Here is a 16688-nt window from a genome sequence, read left to right on the forward strand (position 1 = left end):
TTCCCTTTTCCTCACAGATAAATTATTATGACAGATACAAAAAAATCAACTGCTTTGTGGTTCTGGCAGACCAGCAAAGACAAGTTCACGGGAAGGACTGGTAAACTGAACGATACAGTTGTGCAATGGAAACTTGGTATTTCCCTTCTGGCGCAAGCAGAAAACTCATTCCCTTTATATGCATGATTAATAAGAGAATGTCAGCCTACCCTCTTCCATCATGAGTCATGAAACAAGATGCTAATTTCAGAGACCCTAACAAAGCAAGGTTCAAGAATGTATTTATAATGGAAAGAAGGCGAAGAGCAACGAGTGTGTTACATTTGGCTCAAGAAAAAGCATGCTGCAAAAACATCCCTCCTCCCAGCCCAAACATCCTTCATTTCATTTGGAGTTTTCAGTGTGCTAAATGCCTTTCTAATATCCAATAGTGACCACTTGCTCTTAGGAGATAAGGATAGTTTAAGGACAAATTAGAATGAGAAAATAAATAAATGCATATGACATTTACAGTCTTGAGAACTGAAACGGAATGAAAGCAAAGTCAGGATGTTGGGCATGTTAAGAAGGAAGCTACAGTATTCACAAGTGCCTTGGATGCAAGGAACCAGAAGACTGAAACTGTAGGCCTTTGTGCCTAGTCAACAGCAGCTCTCCTATGACCTTCTCCTTCCCTTCTTAACTCTTCATGTCCTACTTAAAGTCAGAATATCACCCAAAGTATTTTTACTTCCAAGTTACTTTTTTAATTAAAATTATTACATTCTTGTTTCTAAGCATTTTGAGTGAGACACTGGCATAATAAAAAATGCCCTTCAAAATAAAGAAAAAAAGGAATAATTCTGTTTACTAACGTCAGTTATTTTGTTAATGTTATGCATATACAGCAAGAAAATAAAATAATATCAAGTTGTCTTCATGCAACAGATTTCATCTGTATTCCAAGATACTTATTTTAATGTCTCTTCCCACTCCTAATTTTAGTGTGCTGTACTTCATGAAAACCTAAAAAAAATATTTTTATCATATTTCACAGGGAAATTAAATATTTTTTCTCATGCTGAAATAAAAATACAAAATAAGTAGAGAAAAGACAAGTGACAATCACAAAATCATAATATACTGATATATTCTCAGAATTTTTGCTTCTTTCATATAGTAAGAACAACAAAAGACAACAAAAGGAAGAATGACAATTTAATTATGGTTTGGTTTAATTTTTTATTAATAGAAACCTTAAATCCCAGCAAAACGCTTCAACTTTCTTTTAATGCAAAGATAAAGACTCACGGCCTCTGATGGGGTCCTGGTCGAAACAAGGTTATCCAGCATAAAAACTATACCTCCGTTTCTTCCCTGCTACAGCTCAAAGAGTAAATAGCAAATTATCCATTATAAAAATCACTGAACAATAGAAAGAGCTTAGCTGAGGATGTCAAGTGTCACTGCCACTAGCAGAAATAAGAAATTAAAAAAATATTTGAGAGGACAGACCTTCTTATGTTTGAACATAAAAAATGAAGTTTGAGGTGCAGAGGTCCACCAGAGGAGGGTTTTTTTCCCCCTAAAAAATTCAAGGAAATATCTTCTTTCCATGGATGTAATCTCTCGCAATTTTTCCATGTTAAACCCAACTACACATTTATCATTTTTACATAGCAGATACTATTATCAAACATGACATAAGAGCTGAGTTGCTACTATCTGTAAATATATACGTTTGAAAGAAATATTCAATTTCACATGCCAATTATAAACATTTTTCTCATGCTTCCAAGATACAAATAATTTTCTATTTATGAGGAATTTGAAAGTATGGTCTAGCATTTCACACCACTAGAGGGACCCATAAGCATTCTAATTTCACATCTATGCCCATCAAAACATTAAGAAATGCATTATATTAGATCCATGCACATCTTAAAAAAATATTTTAAGTCCTGTTATTTAGCTCTTCTTTAAGTTTTCCATTCATGATTTGCATTTTAAAGTCCTTTTAAGACATTTAGTACTGAAGTCATATATAAAACTACGATTTCATTTGGAAGATATAACTTCAGCAAGGATTTTAAAGTTACATATAAAGACTATTGGTGTTTGAATTGCCTTATTATACTTCCTGTCTTATTTAGAACCACTCTGAAGCCCTGCCTAGCATCATTGTAAGGCACTATACCCTCTCTTCTCCTTAAAAGAAAAAACTAAGCCAGACTGTTTTGTTTCTAATGTAACCTATATATATATTTATATACACATTCATACTTTTTTTTTCCAAATAGTAATGATCACCAGAAAATATGCTATGGGTTAAGGATTAGTTAAACAAACATGGCTTTGCAAGTGTCTTCTGAGTGGAATCAGAAACATAAGTTTCAAGAAACTCTAATAGTACCACAACTCTAATAACTCTAGTAGTTTTCAACAGATCCTCCCTGATGGAGGGCAACTGCTACGCATTACCACCACAAAAGATAACTCCTTTCCTCAAGAATCTTACAGAATGAAATACTGCCTTAGTGAAGTACAGAGACAGAAAACAGTAGAATAATTTAGGCAGGAAGGGACAGAAGAGACTTCTGAAAGTCCTTTAGTGAAATTCTCTGCTCAAAGCAGAGCTAATCTGAGAGAAATTACTCAAAGTACAGGGATTAGATTACTTCAGTATGAATTAAACGCCAATTCTCCAATGGCACTATAAGCTGTTACACAGACAGAAAAGTGTAAAGAAAACCCTGTGAAAAGGTATCTAACAGATTCTACTCATACAACTCTCTTGAATTTTGGCTCCTTTTAATATTTCTGTAAATACCTCAGGAAGGATACAAAATTAAGTAAATTGAACAATGCCATTCCTGTGCTGGACTGCATAGCATTTTGCAATTACCTTAGGACTACGAAACTGTATATACAAGGCATATTCTTTCCCTACCAATTTACTGAATCATAATCCCAGCAATCTTGCAATTGTATACTTTTTTTACCTGAATCCACCCACTGGGCAAGGCAAATCTGTAGCTCACAACAGCACAGTGTGAACTAACAAACTTCACTGAAGCAAAATATTTAGAGGAATATCATCAAAATACACATATATCCCTTACAAAAATGGGTTATGCTGTGTTAATCAAGATACTGATGCTCTTGAACAAGTATACGACACATAATGGTTCAAGTCTTTTCCCAAAAGAAGCATAATATATTCCAGACCATCACCAAATCCTTTTCTTGATGTCTTCCAAGAAAACACCATTCTTTGGTGTTCTAGAAATCTTCAGTTCTACGGCAACGGAATGACAGAACCATCAAGTAATCTTTTTTGGTTCTTTTTCACCCCCAGAAATGAAAGAAGAATTCAAAAATAACACATCACAGTTGACAAAAAGAATATCCATTAAGAGTTTGTGTGACTGTCAGTACAAAAGTCAAACTGGGAGCAGATATGAAAACAAAAAAATTCTCACCTTTTATGTCAAATTGTCCAGCATTAAAAAAAACCAAAAAACCAACACCCAACCCACAAACAAAAAAAGCCTTTCAAAATAAGCTACCTGGAGAAGGAACACATTGGAGAGGTTCAAAAGAAAAGAAAAGAAAAAACTAGACTGTGGCTGTGTGTTCTTCTAAGGTCAAACTTACCTCAGCAATAAAACAGAGTGAGCTGTACCAGTGCAAGACTCCAGAGCACACATGCTGTTTTACAGAAACTTGAAAAGAAGAAACTGTAGGTAAAATAACAATCTAGAATAGCAAAAGAAAAAAAAAAAATCTGTTCTGTATTCTCAATTGGAAGCTTTTACCATGAAACCTTCCTTAATCAAGCTCCCTTCAAGCTCACTTTTCACTTCAAGTTTATCTTCACTGTTTTCTTTTGGCCAAAGCTGTATTTAGGACATTTTCTGTGTGACTGCATTCTCCACACTACATTGAAGTAAAAATGTCTCTCGCATTGAGGAAAACAATTTATTTGAATAATCTGGATTGTGAATAATTACATGACAATTTCAGAATGCATCCTTCACAGAAAGGCAGCTTTTAGAGAAATCCCTTGAGTACAAGCTTTTCACTCCTCAGTGCTGGTATTTTCACAAGGAAACCAAATACTTCATTCAACTTATGACCACACAGAAATCTTGCATGATTTTACTTATTGTGAAACTCACCCTTCTTCACAGTAGGCTGTTGAACAAGACAGACAATTACTCTTAACCAGATTCAGCTAGGTAATTCCTCTGTTTTCTTGAGGCAAAAAAGGGGCATTCAACTGCATCTGGACTATGCTCATTTTATCTCAACCTCTAGATGGTATTGTTAAATGCATGATCAGGTGCTGTGACACAAAGATCTCCCAAATTGTTTAAGGCAATCAATTTGGATTTGAATTCTTCTCTCTTTGACTTCTGCCCTCTCACCCAACAACATCTAAATTCACTGTCCAAGGCAAACCTTTTCCAATGATTTGTGAGCAAAAAACTGGAAGGTTCAAAACAACACTGCAAACAGTAGATGCTGACATCTTTGCCAGATCTCAAAGTAGCATATAAAATGTTCCGTGAACTGCAATTTCCTAGTAAACAGTCTGAAAGTTGTATACCAAAGATAAACTCTGGAATTTCTTCATGTGTTTGCACTCTTAAGAAAAAGAATTAGATTTATCCATCACCTGTAAAAGTCACCTAAAATCTTCCTTTCTTTCCTTTCCCTTCTAAAAAGGCTCCATATACAACTAAGGAGAAGAACCATTTAAGTCTCAATGAAGCTTTAAGCTTCCATCACATTGTTTTCTCTCCTATGTGAAGCACTGTACTGTATGCAGGCATCAATTTGATTCAAAATTGAGTCATTCCTAAAAGTTTACAGAAACATACTGATTAATTCAAAAAACATTTTCTTCTTTCTAAGATATTTTAACTCACAGATGCAACATATTTGGTTATCTATGAAACACAAAATAGAGCCACACGTGTGGGCAACATCACCACCTCCCCATAGAAGCATGCTCAGACTAGAGTAGCATGAGAGAATTCTAAAAACCTTTTGACAAGGTCTTATCTCTTCTGGTGCAGATACAACAGGAAAAGCAGGAAGAAAAAAATGTTTCCTCTCCACAAAACCAAAGTATTCGTTTTTTATCCGGTTCTTCCAGACTAAATCCAACAATCCTTTCCTAAAAAGGAAGTTTGAAAACATTAAGTGCTATCTGCATACAACATTTCCCACTATTTTTGCTGTTATCTTAATTATTCACTTTAGTTTCACTTTATTAATTTTGGCTTCACTTCCTTACTATAACACACTGTACACATCACTGAGCACATTCATTGTTTTTTTTTCCAGGTGAAACAGTGAGTGACTGGGGCACATTATATATTCTTCTGTTTGTGCATGCTAGAAAATCATCACAAACATAATCGAAGTTTAAGTGTATGTGTGTATACATACACAGACATTATGTGTATAAAAACAGTAGACATTACTGACAACCTCTCAAAAGCAAGGAAACAAAACCTAAAATTTTACTGCTGGTTTGCTATTTCTAAAAAAGGGAGTATTTTTACATTGTCATTTACCAATTCTTCTATGGAAGATTTTGTTTCATGTTAGCTTTTATCAACATATTCTGTCAATACTGCAGACTGAATTACTATCTATGATGTCTTGAGTAATGTAAAATAATGTAAAAGTAATCATGTTACCTGTAGTCTATTTGTAAACCAGCAGACAGCAAGAGTGGCTATAACCACTGCAATCACTTTTTCAGTAACTTCCCTGAAATCCAAACAGTACATGCTGGGTTGCCAGACAGTAAACTGCCAAACTCCCTTCTTGTTACCTGAGGAGTGAAAAGTAGATCCAGTGCTCTATATTCAACTCAATAAAATATTAAAGTGTATGCAATTTACTGTGCAACTGTGAAGTATGTACATCCACTGAACAAAACCAGACTATTATATTTAAGGCAAAAATTTACTTATGAGGAAGAAAATTATGTGGCTGCTCTCTCCTCTCCAGAAATGGCTTTTAGCAGCTAACTTGAGTTTATGCCCGTGGTCCCACACAGACAGACCACAATAACAGAAAAACTACAAATTGATGTCCTGATGTTAACCAATTACCAATCAACATGAAGAATAGAGTCTTGACTTTCCCCATTCATCAGGAAGCAGTCCTGTTCAAACAAAAATTTGTTTATTGAGCTATTCCTCCTGGGTAGTTCCTGCCATTAGCTATAAAAGTATGGTTTCTGGAATAACCTATAATATAGAAGGAAAACTACCACCCAACAAACTTTAATAATCCTCAGATATGACTCCCACACCACCATCTCTAGCAACAACAATAGACATTTTTCCAACAATCATTTTAAAATTGAATTTCCTAGAAAGAAGTTACCATTGAGAATACTTCTAGCCAGTTTAGAAACTTGAATGTTCATGTGCCAATTACAGAACTCTGGGTTGAAGATGCAGACACTGAGCTTATAATCCTTAAGAAGAAACAGAAGTGGTCTTAAGAACTAAATGCTAACAAACTTTACTTTGGTAACACTAGTTACAGTTGCAAGTAAAAATAATAATGTTATGAAACAGAAGTGATTATTTAAAAAAAAAACAAACACCCCACACAACAACAACAAAAAAACAAACAAACAAAAAAACAGAAAAACCAAACCAGAAGCTTCCTAAAAATAGAGTAATGCATTTAAAATTCAGTAATGTTCAAACCTACATACTGAGTTAACAGCCTATTATAAAATATTGGAAAAAGAATACTGGTCAGGAGATTATTAGCTGGACTTCCTGAAAGACATTCAACTTCTTGACAAAACATCATTGACAGAAAAAGAAAATAATGCTAAACAACAAAAGTTAGCTAAGCAAAATACAACATGGCAAAAATGCTTCAACACTGTGAATGATAGGCAGTATATAAGTCATTTCCAAAACAGGTAAGCAATGATCATTGCAAAATATTTAGAACCACAGAATAAAGTTAGTGGATAGTAGAAGAAAGTTACAGTGAAACTTTACAACCACCATGAAGGAAGCATATCCATGCATTACTGATGTTCGGTATGCAGCTGGAAGGAGGGGGGGCAGGGAAGCCAACATTGAGATGGTTTAGGCTGCTTCAGCTGCAGAGAGACCCTTTCCAGTCCAGTTTTTGCCCCAAGCAAAGAAGAGCTGGCTGGCTCTGCTGGCTCCTCTCACACACCGTCTATTGCACATAGGGGTGAACATTTTTCAGCCATGTAGCTCTATATGGCAAAATCCTTCTGGAGTTAATGGGGGAGGGCAGGGAGAGTATCCTAAAAATGAGGTCAAATCTGATTCCCAAAACTTCTCTCCACCTGCAGTCTGATAGTACAATACTAAAACTCTTTTGCTTAAAACAATTAAGGAAACACTGATCAGGAGTCCATTACTGATTTAAAAAAACCCCAAACAACATTTCTGTAAATTAATAGATAATGTAGTGATATGGTGAGAGATGGGGCTGAATTCCTTATTGACTTTGAAAGAAACTCCACAACGCAGCAGGAATCTGAAGTCAAAGAGCAACGCTGCAACAGGCCACAATCCTGAAGTGCAAAAAAACCTGACTATAATATGGCAACTCTGAAAACTGCCATAGCAGCTGACTTGAGAGGGAAGTTATTGCCAAAGAATTTTTTGGGCCTCCTAGCAACATTCTTTGCTGTCATCAGACACCACAGTTGATGTTGCTAAAAGTCGGTGCCTGTGCCTGAACAAGTAGGGGCAAGAAGAGAGGGTGTGAAAATCCTTTTCCTGATTAGTCATGATCTGCCTGATGCACAATCATCAGGATGGAAAGAAACAGCGTGATGAGTACCATAGAAAATACAGTTAATTTGACAGCAGCAATAATATCATATGTGACTGACTTTTAACAGGTACCTTTTTTAATACTTGTTAGTATTTTCATGTATCAGCATGAAATGCCACATATATATACACACAAAAAGACAGTTACGTAATTCATAAATCGCATGCTATTTCTACTGAGAATTTTTATTATACTCAATAGAATTCTCAGGAATGAAATTGAATTCTTATCCTCTTTATTGAAAAAATCAATATAGCATACTCTTCAAACTTTGTTTTCTCACCTATTTTATGATACTAACTTTTGAATGAAATTAAGAGTTTAAGAGTTTTAAATTTAAGTAGTGATCTACTTTTTTAAAAAAAAGTAACTTCAGTTAAGATCAGAATATTAATTAGACCAGTTTCTGCCACTCATTTTTATTAATAAGGTAATTACAACAACCACACTTGTTACCATGATATAAGTCTTTCTAAATCGCTCCATTGCATTCAGAATACTTGGAATTGTGCTGATACAATGTTGGTATAGATACTTTATGACACTTAATACATTAATATTATTGGCATAATTTAATTAATACTTAAATCCCCTGCACTTTTGCTGTATATTGGTTTGGTGGTTATTGAAGATTTTATATTACAAAAACTACTGACATATTTATTTATAACAATATAAATGTTGATATATCAAGAAAAAAGTGAAATTATCCAAAAATATTCTTCTTGTAACACTTCTGAGAAAAAACGTTTCCTAAAACACATCATCAAAAAAATTTAGTTTGTTTTCTTATAACACTTTATTTGTCTATGTCCAAAAAATTTAACTCCTACCTACATGTTTGAGTAAATGTAATGTTAATTGATTATGATGAGGTCAAGAATGTTGACATCTATTGTAATTCTCTTCAAACATCATCCTGAAGCAAGCCTTTCTGCTGCTTTATAAAAGCAGGAAAGTTTTCTTAACTGATTGTGTTTGCCAAGTAAGAACTCGGCACACACATCAGCAGCTGTGTATAAGATAGTCTTCATTTCCATAGGGATTCAGGTCTAAATTCAATGACTTTAAACTATATTTTTAAAAACAAAAATTTAGCAGTGAAGACTTTCCTCTTCTATTTTTGGTAATGAAGTAGCATGAAAGATTTTCCTAAGAAGTATAAAAAATAGTCTTGCTATATAAGCCGCTAACTTTATTTTTAGAGGCTCAGTAGTTAAAATTAATGGAAGCCTTTATTTGTCATTTATCTGCTTTTAAATACTTACAGTGAAAAATACGGAAATCAATGTATGGATGAGAACCTCTTCTCTCTGTTTCAAATCCTGCCCGACTTCTTACTCGCACATCTCCTAGAAACAGGGTCAAGAGTGAAATAAAAGTGTGGAAGAGTGGCAGAGATAAAATGCAAATGAACATAGCCTGGAGGGGTAAAGATTCATGTACTTAATGGAGGAGGGTTATTCAAACAATAGGCCTACTTCAATGCTTTTTGTTTTAAAGGTGAAATTCAAAACAAAGTTTGAAGACTTGTTAAACATGCAATCGCATGCTTTCTTGTCAAAATCTCTCCTGCCTAAGCATACGTTGCCAGAAGCATGTGATAAGCATTCAGATGAAATTAGGAACAGCTTGCTACACCAGTATGGTAAAAATGCACCTTAATATGACAGGAAACAAGAACATTAAAAGTTGATTTGTTCCTCAGTAACACACATAAAACGATAACATTTTGTATAATACAAAACAGATTCAGCTTCTAGAAATGGTAGCTTTTAGCAAATAAGCTAGTTACAATATGGTTTTATATTACATAATAGAATATTTTCCCACTAGCATTTACTTACTTGTGCTCAGCTGTTTGAATATTACACAAGAGCCTATTAAAATACCAAAACTCAGTATTAAAATTTTATCAAAACTATTTTGCACTGCAATTAGCTTCAACCTGAATCTTTTAGCATGCTAGTTGACTTCTACTTATGCATTTTACCAACTGAAAGCTGATCAGTATTCTTTCGTTAGGTATTTGTATGCATTAATGTAAGTAGTTCATCTGGATTAAAAGCTTTCACTTAGAATCCTTTATCAATTACATATTTAGGCAAACCTTTGAGGATCAAATACAATAGTGTTTCCCTCCTCAAATGCTAAGAAAAAAAGTGAAATTTCTGACGTGAAAGTGTTCAGGTTTCTATTATGAAAATCCTTCAAGTGTAGTATTCTTCTCTCCTCAAAGATATTTTCATATGAATCAAAACTAAATATTTAACACAAAAAACTAAGACTGATTTTATAAGAACAAAATAAAAATATAGCTATTTAATTTCCAGCAACTGAGAACATCTTGAGAGTGTTTTTTCCTTTTCTTCTCCAACCTGCTAATTTGTAATGCTGAAGCAGGCAACTTCTTAGAAAAAAGCTAAAGATACTGCCTAAAACTTCAGTAATATACTTTTAATACTCAACAGGTTCTAGAGATACATATCTATAAACACTGACATAACTATAGTGACACACTTCACATAAATGTTATCTTGTAAGGCACACTGGAAGGACCACAAAAAGAGAAATAGACCCAGGGTTCCCCAAACAATGAGTCTAAAGTCATCAGTAAAAACATATCAAATAGCATGTGGTTTTCAGTTATTACTGCATTTGTTTTTTTGAAACTGAAAACCTTAACAAAGCTGCAAGGGAAAGTAACCCAGTTACTACCTGTAAATATTATTTTTCAGACCACTGACAATATATTACTTATAAAGGTTTCAAGCATTCATCTAAGCAGAGTGCAAGAGGTTTGTCTTGTTCCAGGCAATACAGAGGCAGCAAGTTGTAGAACTCTTCTGTTAGGCACAAGCAACTGGTGAATTTTAAATTAATAAAAAGGAAACAGGGAGGAAATTTTGGAAAAGAGGAGGCAAATACATTAGTAGCTGTGTATGAAAATATCAGTTTACATGGAAGAAAACACAACTTTCATTACCTTTCATTCATAGTTATCTGGGAAATCAGTCATAGCTACAGCTGTGTGAATGAGTTCACCAGCTGAATTAAAAGAAAAATAAATGAGGTTTTTTTAGTGAGCTGATTTTTTACAGAAAAGGTGACACAACTTTTGTGAATTACATTTAGTTTTTAAGGCAGTCTTAACTTTCAAAATTTACCAACAATAACATGAATTAGCAAATAGTTTCAGTCAGTGTACAACTAGGTTGTGGTGAACAATTTACTTGTTCAAAGCATCAAGAATAGGAAAAGTTCACAGAAAAATATCTGAAGACTTATACGGAATTCTGCAAATAACAAAGCAAGCAGGTTCATCTGATAAATGATATCCAGAAAATTTCTCTCTTTGTTCTTTTTTATTTACCAGTACCTAGTCTAACAGCATAGATAGAATAACAGTATCCCTGTTATCCTTGGAATGCCTGCAACATTGTGGATTTTGAGTAGGAAAACAAGAAAAACTGTCTACAAGTAAAACGCAGCAGTGCAAATAACTACATTGCTTTTAGCAAGAATTATTAAAACTTCTATTTACAGGAATAGTTAGCCAAAAGAATAAATTATATACTAAAAATGCACATGGCAAACTATTAAAAAGGCCACTGTAATAAGTAAAAGGTAAAATGAGGATATTTACTTGCATGCATATGAAATGAGTAATTCCCAGCAAGGAAAGCAAAATATTTTCATTAAATAAACAAAATTCTCTCCCCTTGCTCATGGTAGAAGCAGAGGGTATTTTGTTAAGAATCAAGATCTCAACAATGGATGAATTTTTTTTTAGAAAACATTTGGATTTATTCTGGAAAAAAGTATCACTTCTACAGGACTACAATTTATCACAGTAAACAAAGCAGAAATTCCTACTGGGTCAAAACAAAGGCAGAAGAGCTGTCTCCATTATCATTGTACAGAACTACTGCATTTTTCAAGATTTCAGACAATAAACATGCTTGGAAAAAATTGGCACGAGTGGAATTTGAAGATACCATACATCCCTCTGAGGTTTCTATATATAAAGATGCATAAAAAGGAATAGCATCGAAGTGGCTACACATTAGCACATTATGAAATGATGTGCTATTAGCACAGTGAAACTAATCTCTACTGCATATGTATATTTAGTCCCAAAACACCCAGAAATACTGGACCATCGTTACGCATCCACTGCTCAGTTAACCTGACCTGCAAAGATCAATAGATCCCGAATGCACCTGCTTCATTGTGCTTGTACACAACATAACATATTCGCATCAATTTGCTTGGGAAATCCTGCACAAGTTTTTTGTGACCCTGTGACTCTGAAATACTACAGAATTTCATTTTAAGGAAGAGACATGTTTAACTTCATAGGTAACTTAAATCTGAAATATCTTGTGCCTTTAAGATTACTTTCATCAGACAAAAGGACGCTGTTACATAATTCCTTCAAACAGCAACAGAATTCCAACCTCAAAGCCAATCATTATTATGATAGCTGAAAGAGAATTAAAATTCAACACCTAAAACAAAAGAACTTATGAATAGTTTTCATTTAATCAGGCCTTTTAAAAAAAAAAAAAAAACAAAGTGGTGACAAAATCTTTTGAAACTATCGGATCACACCATTTGCTTATAGGTAAGTTTCCTGGGGGGGGGGGGGGGGGGAGGGGGGGGGGGGCAGAAGTGGTAGCAAGCTGACAGTTTTTATCTTGGGTGTCTCTTCTTTAGCCACTTTAGCAACTCTGAAAAGACTCCTCTGTTTCCTTAGGGGAACACATTCAAGTCCAGCATCTCAATGATTGGACTTCCAGGAACAATTTTTTTCCTCTTTGAGAGTTTCTGTGAATCCAAAGAACCAAGAGAAAGATTTAAAAAACATGAAGCCTTCCTTTCAAAAACTGATTTTGTGAACAAACATCACAAAATATCTGTTGGCTGAGTATTTAACTAGATTTTCTTCCAGAATGTGACCAGGATTGCTTGCATTTTTAAGACAAAGGCCATATAGGCAGAAACTCAGTTGAAGACTGAATAAATAGTTGAAGAAGGAACACAAGGGGGAGGTTTGCAGCTACAACTGAAAACTAAAAAGGAATCAGGGCTGTAACAAAACTTACCTTGAGATAGATTGTTTAGTTCCTAACCGTCTCTCAGATTCCTGCTCACACCGCAAGGACAGCTCTGATACTTACGAGGCAGCTAAAATGCCATAGCTGACATCCCTGCACATTAGGGTTACACAACACATACTTCGTGCTACCCTAATACTCCAGTGTGGCACAGTAACAATGCAGCAGCTGCTTGGGGAGCTGAGGCCTTCTGGAGCAGGGGCAGAAATCTCAGAGATCACGGAGGACAGCTGGGAGCAGAAATTACAACAGCCACAAGGTAAACCACCCAAGTCAAAGCCATGAGGTTGTGAAGAGCAGGATTTCCAGAAAGAATTACTAGCTTCACAAATTAAAGTTCCTATTAAATTTGTTGGAGAAACAGATGACAGGTCAGCCAAATATGCCGGAATTAAAGCAAAAGGAATAGAACATAACAACCGCTACGGGAGAAGAGCATGCACCTACATTACACAGTAGCTTGCCTCCACTGTTTCCTATTTGAAGTGATCAAGACCTCTAAGGGAAGGTAAAATGCTCCAGTTTTAGTTGAGAGGTGCATGCTCACAGATACAAGCAGTCAGTGCCCCACTCTTTCTACCCATGCACAGTAGCAAAACTTTCAGGCAATCTAAAACAACAAGAAAAAGGAATCAGAAAAGCAAAGAGAAAAATCAAGAAAGTATCGAGATTACACAGAAGCACTTACAAGAAATTTCGAGAATTCCTCATAGTTGCTGAGAGAAGTAGCTGATTGAGGTGATGCAGATATATTACCCCTTCCAAGGTCTTAAAAGAAAAATTCTACAATGCTGCATCTGTATCTATATTTTAAAAATAGCAAATAAGCCACTTGGGAGTGGCTTAGTGTATATTTTGGGAATGGGGTATGACAGATGAGTCATTAGAGTCAACGCTGTTTGTTTATATCGACACTGATGAAGACAGTTAACAGTTGTTTATTTTGTGTGTCCCTAAAATTTCATCTTTTGAATTGAACCTGGAAACACTGCCATATCACAGGGATTTCTATTTACTTGGTGCAAATGAATTTCCACTGGATTCCCATTGAGACAGCCTGAAACCATTAAAGGAAGCAACTCTATGGCCAGCACAACTACACAGAGGCAGAGCGGGGTGTCCTAGATACCCTTAGCTTTATATTTTGGGTCTGTTAAAATAAACACCTTATCAAGGTACATTTTATTAGCAGAAATAGTCTGTTTGGAATAATAACCAAGTAAAAGGCAAAACCTCTCATGACTGTGCCTAACTTCCCGTTCAGTTACAGCTGAGGATTCCTTACAGCTTAGTCTGCTGAAGTGTACTAAGATAAAAAAAAACAAAACAAAACCAAAAAAACCCACCACCACCACACTCAGAATACTGTATGGGAAATGCAATACTTCACATTTCTTGCAAAAAAATTCTAAGCAAATGTATTCATTCTTCTCTGATATGAATGTTTCTACATACCGATGCATCCAACTGTTCAGCTTTCAGGCTGGTCTTTTTTACAGTCCATTTACGAATACAAAAGTAATAAGTCTGTAAATAGTTGCTAACTTGTACAGTATAGTGTACATAACATTCAGGAAAACAAAGTGATCACCAACAAGTGAGAAAGTAATACAAATTTAACATACTGATTTGAGCATCCAATGAGCAATTTTTTTGTTTGCTTGTTGGTACCCTCCATCCCCCAGCCAAAGTCAGAAGAGGTCAATCCCTTAAAATACTTACTGCCTCTGAATAGCTAGCATCATTGAACAGCAATGAATGCCAGAAAGAGTTATGCTATTCATAACAAGCACCAATCATATAGTCTAGTAATTAATTCCAATGAGAGAACAAGTGAAAATGTAATTTACTTAACAGCACGTTATGAATACATTCCAGTTCTGCCTATAAGAATAGTCAAAGAAAGATTTCAAAACAAATGAGATTTTTCCCTCAGTTCAGGTGTATATACCAAGCACAACAATAAGTCATGCTTTGCTTTCCTCTAGATTTACTTGAAAATTATCACAAATCCTTCTGCAGAAATGATGGGCCTAAATACTTCATGGTACAGTTAAAACTCCCAAGTAGCAGAAGAAATCAGATTATTCTCCCCAGAAATTAAGATTTATTTTCTTACAAGCTGAGTTTCTACCACTAGCAGATTAATTTTAAAAAGACAAAAACACAGATATATACTTCCATTACCTTTAATTCAAGCATATCAGTGCATTTTTAAAATAAATGAATATGTATTTCCCCTGTTGTGGAATTAAAAGTACTCAATTTGTAGGATTTTGAAGCAGAAAAAACCCTGTATTTTCTAAGTACAGCACAAAATAAATTTAATTTTTTAAAAAAAAAGTATCACAAAAATCAAGGAAACAAAACTACCTCAGGCCTGAATTTACTTTCTTATTCTTACGCCTAGAGCAGAAAAATCACATTTTGAAGAATTCTAGTGTTCATCCTGCAAAAAGGATGATTAAAAAAAAATTTTAACTTTTGAAAATGAAATAAGCCTATTTCCAACAACACCCCAGCAGCTTTTTCAATAAACATTTAGAAGCCAGCATCTTCTGTCCTACTCCTCTTAACAAATCTCCAAAGTAATTACATTCTCTTATCAAAAATCCTTCAGTAGACAGACAGTGCTAAAGTATTAACAACTTCACAAATGTAAAAAATCAAAATAATTGAAAAGCAAAAATGCAAAGATGCCAAATCAAAATTGGATTTATATATACATATGCACTCATATGCCTACATACGTAGGTTATAACTCTAAATTCATATATATAACACGTGTACACATGCATGTAGCTTACAACTTTAAATTCATAGACAATGCAGTTATGAATTTCTGGGGACTTTAATACATACAACATACAACTAAATTGAAAAGACTCAGGGCATAAAAAGACATATTCTGGCTGATTTAGTTGGAGCCAGTTAAGAATTTATAATCACTAGCTGTTGACATTCATTGAGCCGTGCAAGACATCATGCAAGAATTCATAGTCCATTTCAACAGGAAATCATAGCTCAAGATGGCTTAAATTAAGTGGCATAATTTTGTGTGAAACAGACTTAAGAGTACATATACAGTCCCCATGCCATCTGCACCACCAGCAGCCTCCAAAAGAGGTGAGGAAGTACTGAATCCGGCAGCCAGACCTGCAAGAGCTTTGCATCTTTCTCCTCTCAAGTACTGACCTCAACTGCTTCTGTGCACTCACTACTACAGCGGGTCTCCCCCAGATGCTTGCCCCTCCCAATATTGTTCTTTCATTTTAATTCAACCTTACCCTTTATCTAGTTGCTACTCTGAAAACATTCTTCAGTAAGTTGACTAAACTACTGGCCCTGTCACATGTCCTTTCCCTTCTCAAGTCATCTAGGATTAATAAGAAAAGTATTGTTTAAAATCATACCATTACTTTCAGAACACCTTGAGCATTTCATAGCCTCAGTATTGAAGTTTTTAAAAGTGTGGTAACTTTCACACAAATGTTCTCTAGGCTACAGTTTTTACCAGAAGCATACCATGCAGAGGTGATAAAATTCCATCACAGAAATCAAGTTCAATCATGAGTCACTTGGAAAACTTAACTTCTACCAAACACGTTAGGTTAATTATAAGAATTATTTTTTTTTTAATATAGGAATAAAACTTCCAACACAATGGTTAACTCAGGGGAAAAAAAAGTAAAAAGGCAAACAACCAAAAAAACCCAAGTCAAC

At 34.8% G+C, this 16688-nt stretch overlaps 1 protein-coding gene across 5 annotated transcripts in view; it reads right to left on the bottom strand.

Annotated features, from left to right (window-relative positions):
- PDE7A (phosphodiesterase 7A) overlaps positions 1-16688 on the bottom strand; it is a 78478-nt gene that overhangs the window by 20122 nt on the left and 41668 nt on the right. Inside the window, exons 3-6 of one of the 5 annotated variants that reach the window (XM_075023369.1) lie at positions 9693-9725; positions 9114-9197; positions 5694-5830; positions 5032-5164 (exon numbers count right to left, since the gene is read on the bottom strand). The exons of 1 other annotated variant lie outside the window; for it this stretch is intronic. In XM_075023369.1, the coding sequence (XP_074879470.1) occupies positions 5032-5164; positions 5694-5830; positions 9114-9197; positions 9693-9725 (387 nt within the window). Of the gene's footprint in view, positions 1-5031; positions 5165-5693; positions 5831-9113; positions 9198-9692; positions 9726-10831; positions 10854-16688 lie in introns of those variants that run through there. 3 more of the 5 variants (XM_075023370.1, XM_075023373.1, XM_075023371.1) reach the window with 3 other exon arrangements.

Source organism: Buteo buteo, chromosome 3 (genome assembly GCF_964188355.1).
Source record: "Buteo buteo chromosome 3, bButBut1.hap1.1, whole genome shotgun sequence".
NCBI lineage: Eukaryota > Metazoa > Chordata > Aves > Accipitriformes > Accipitridae > Buteo > Buteo buteo.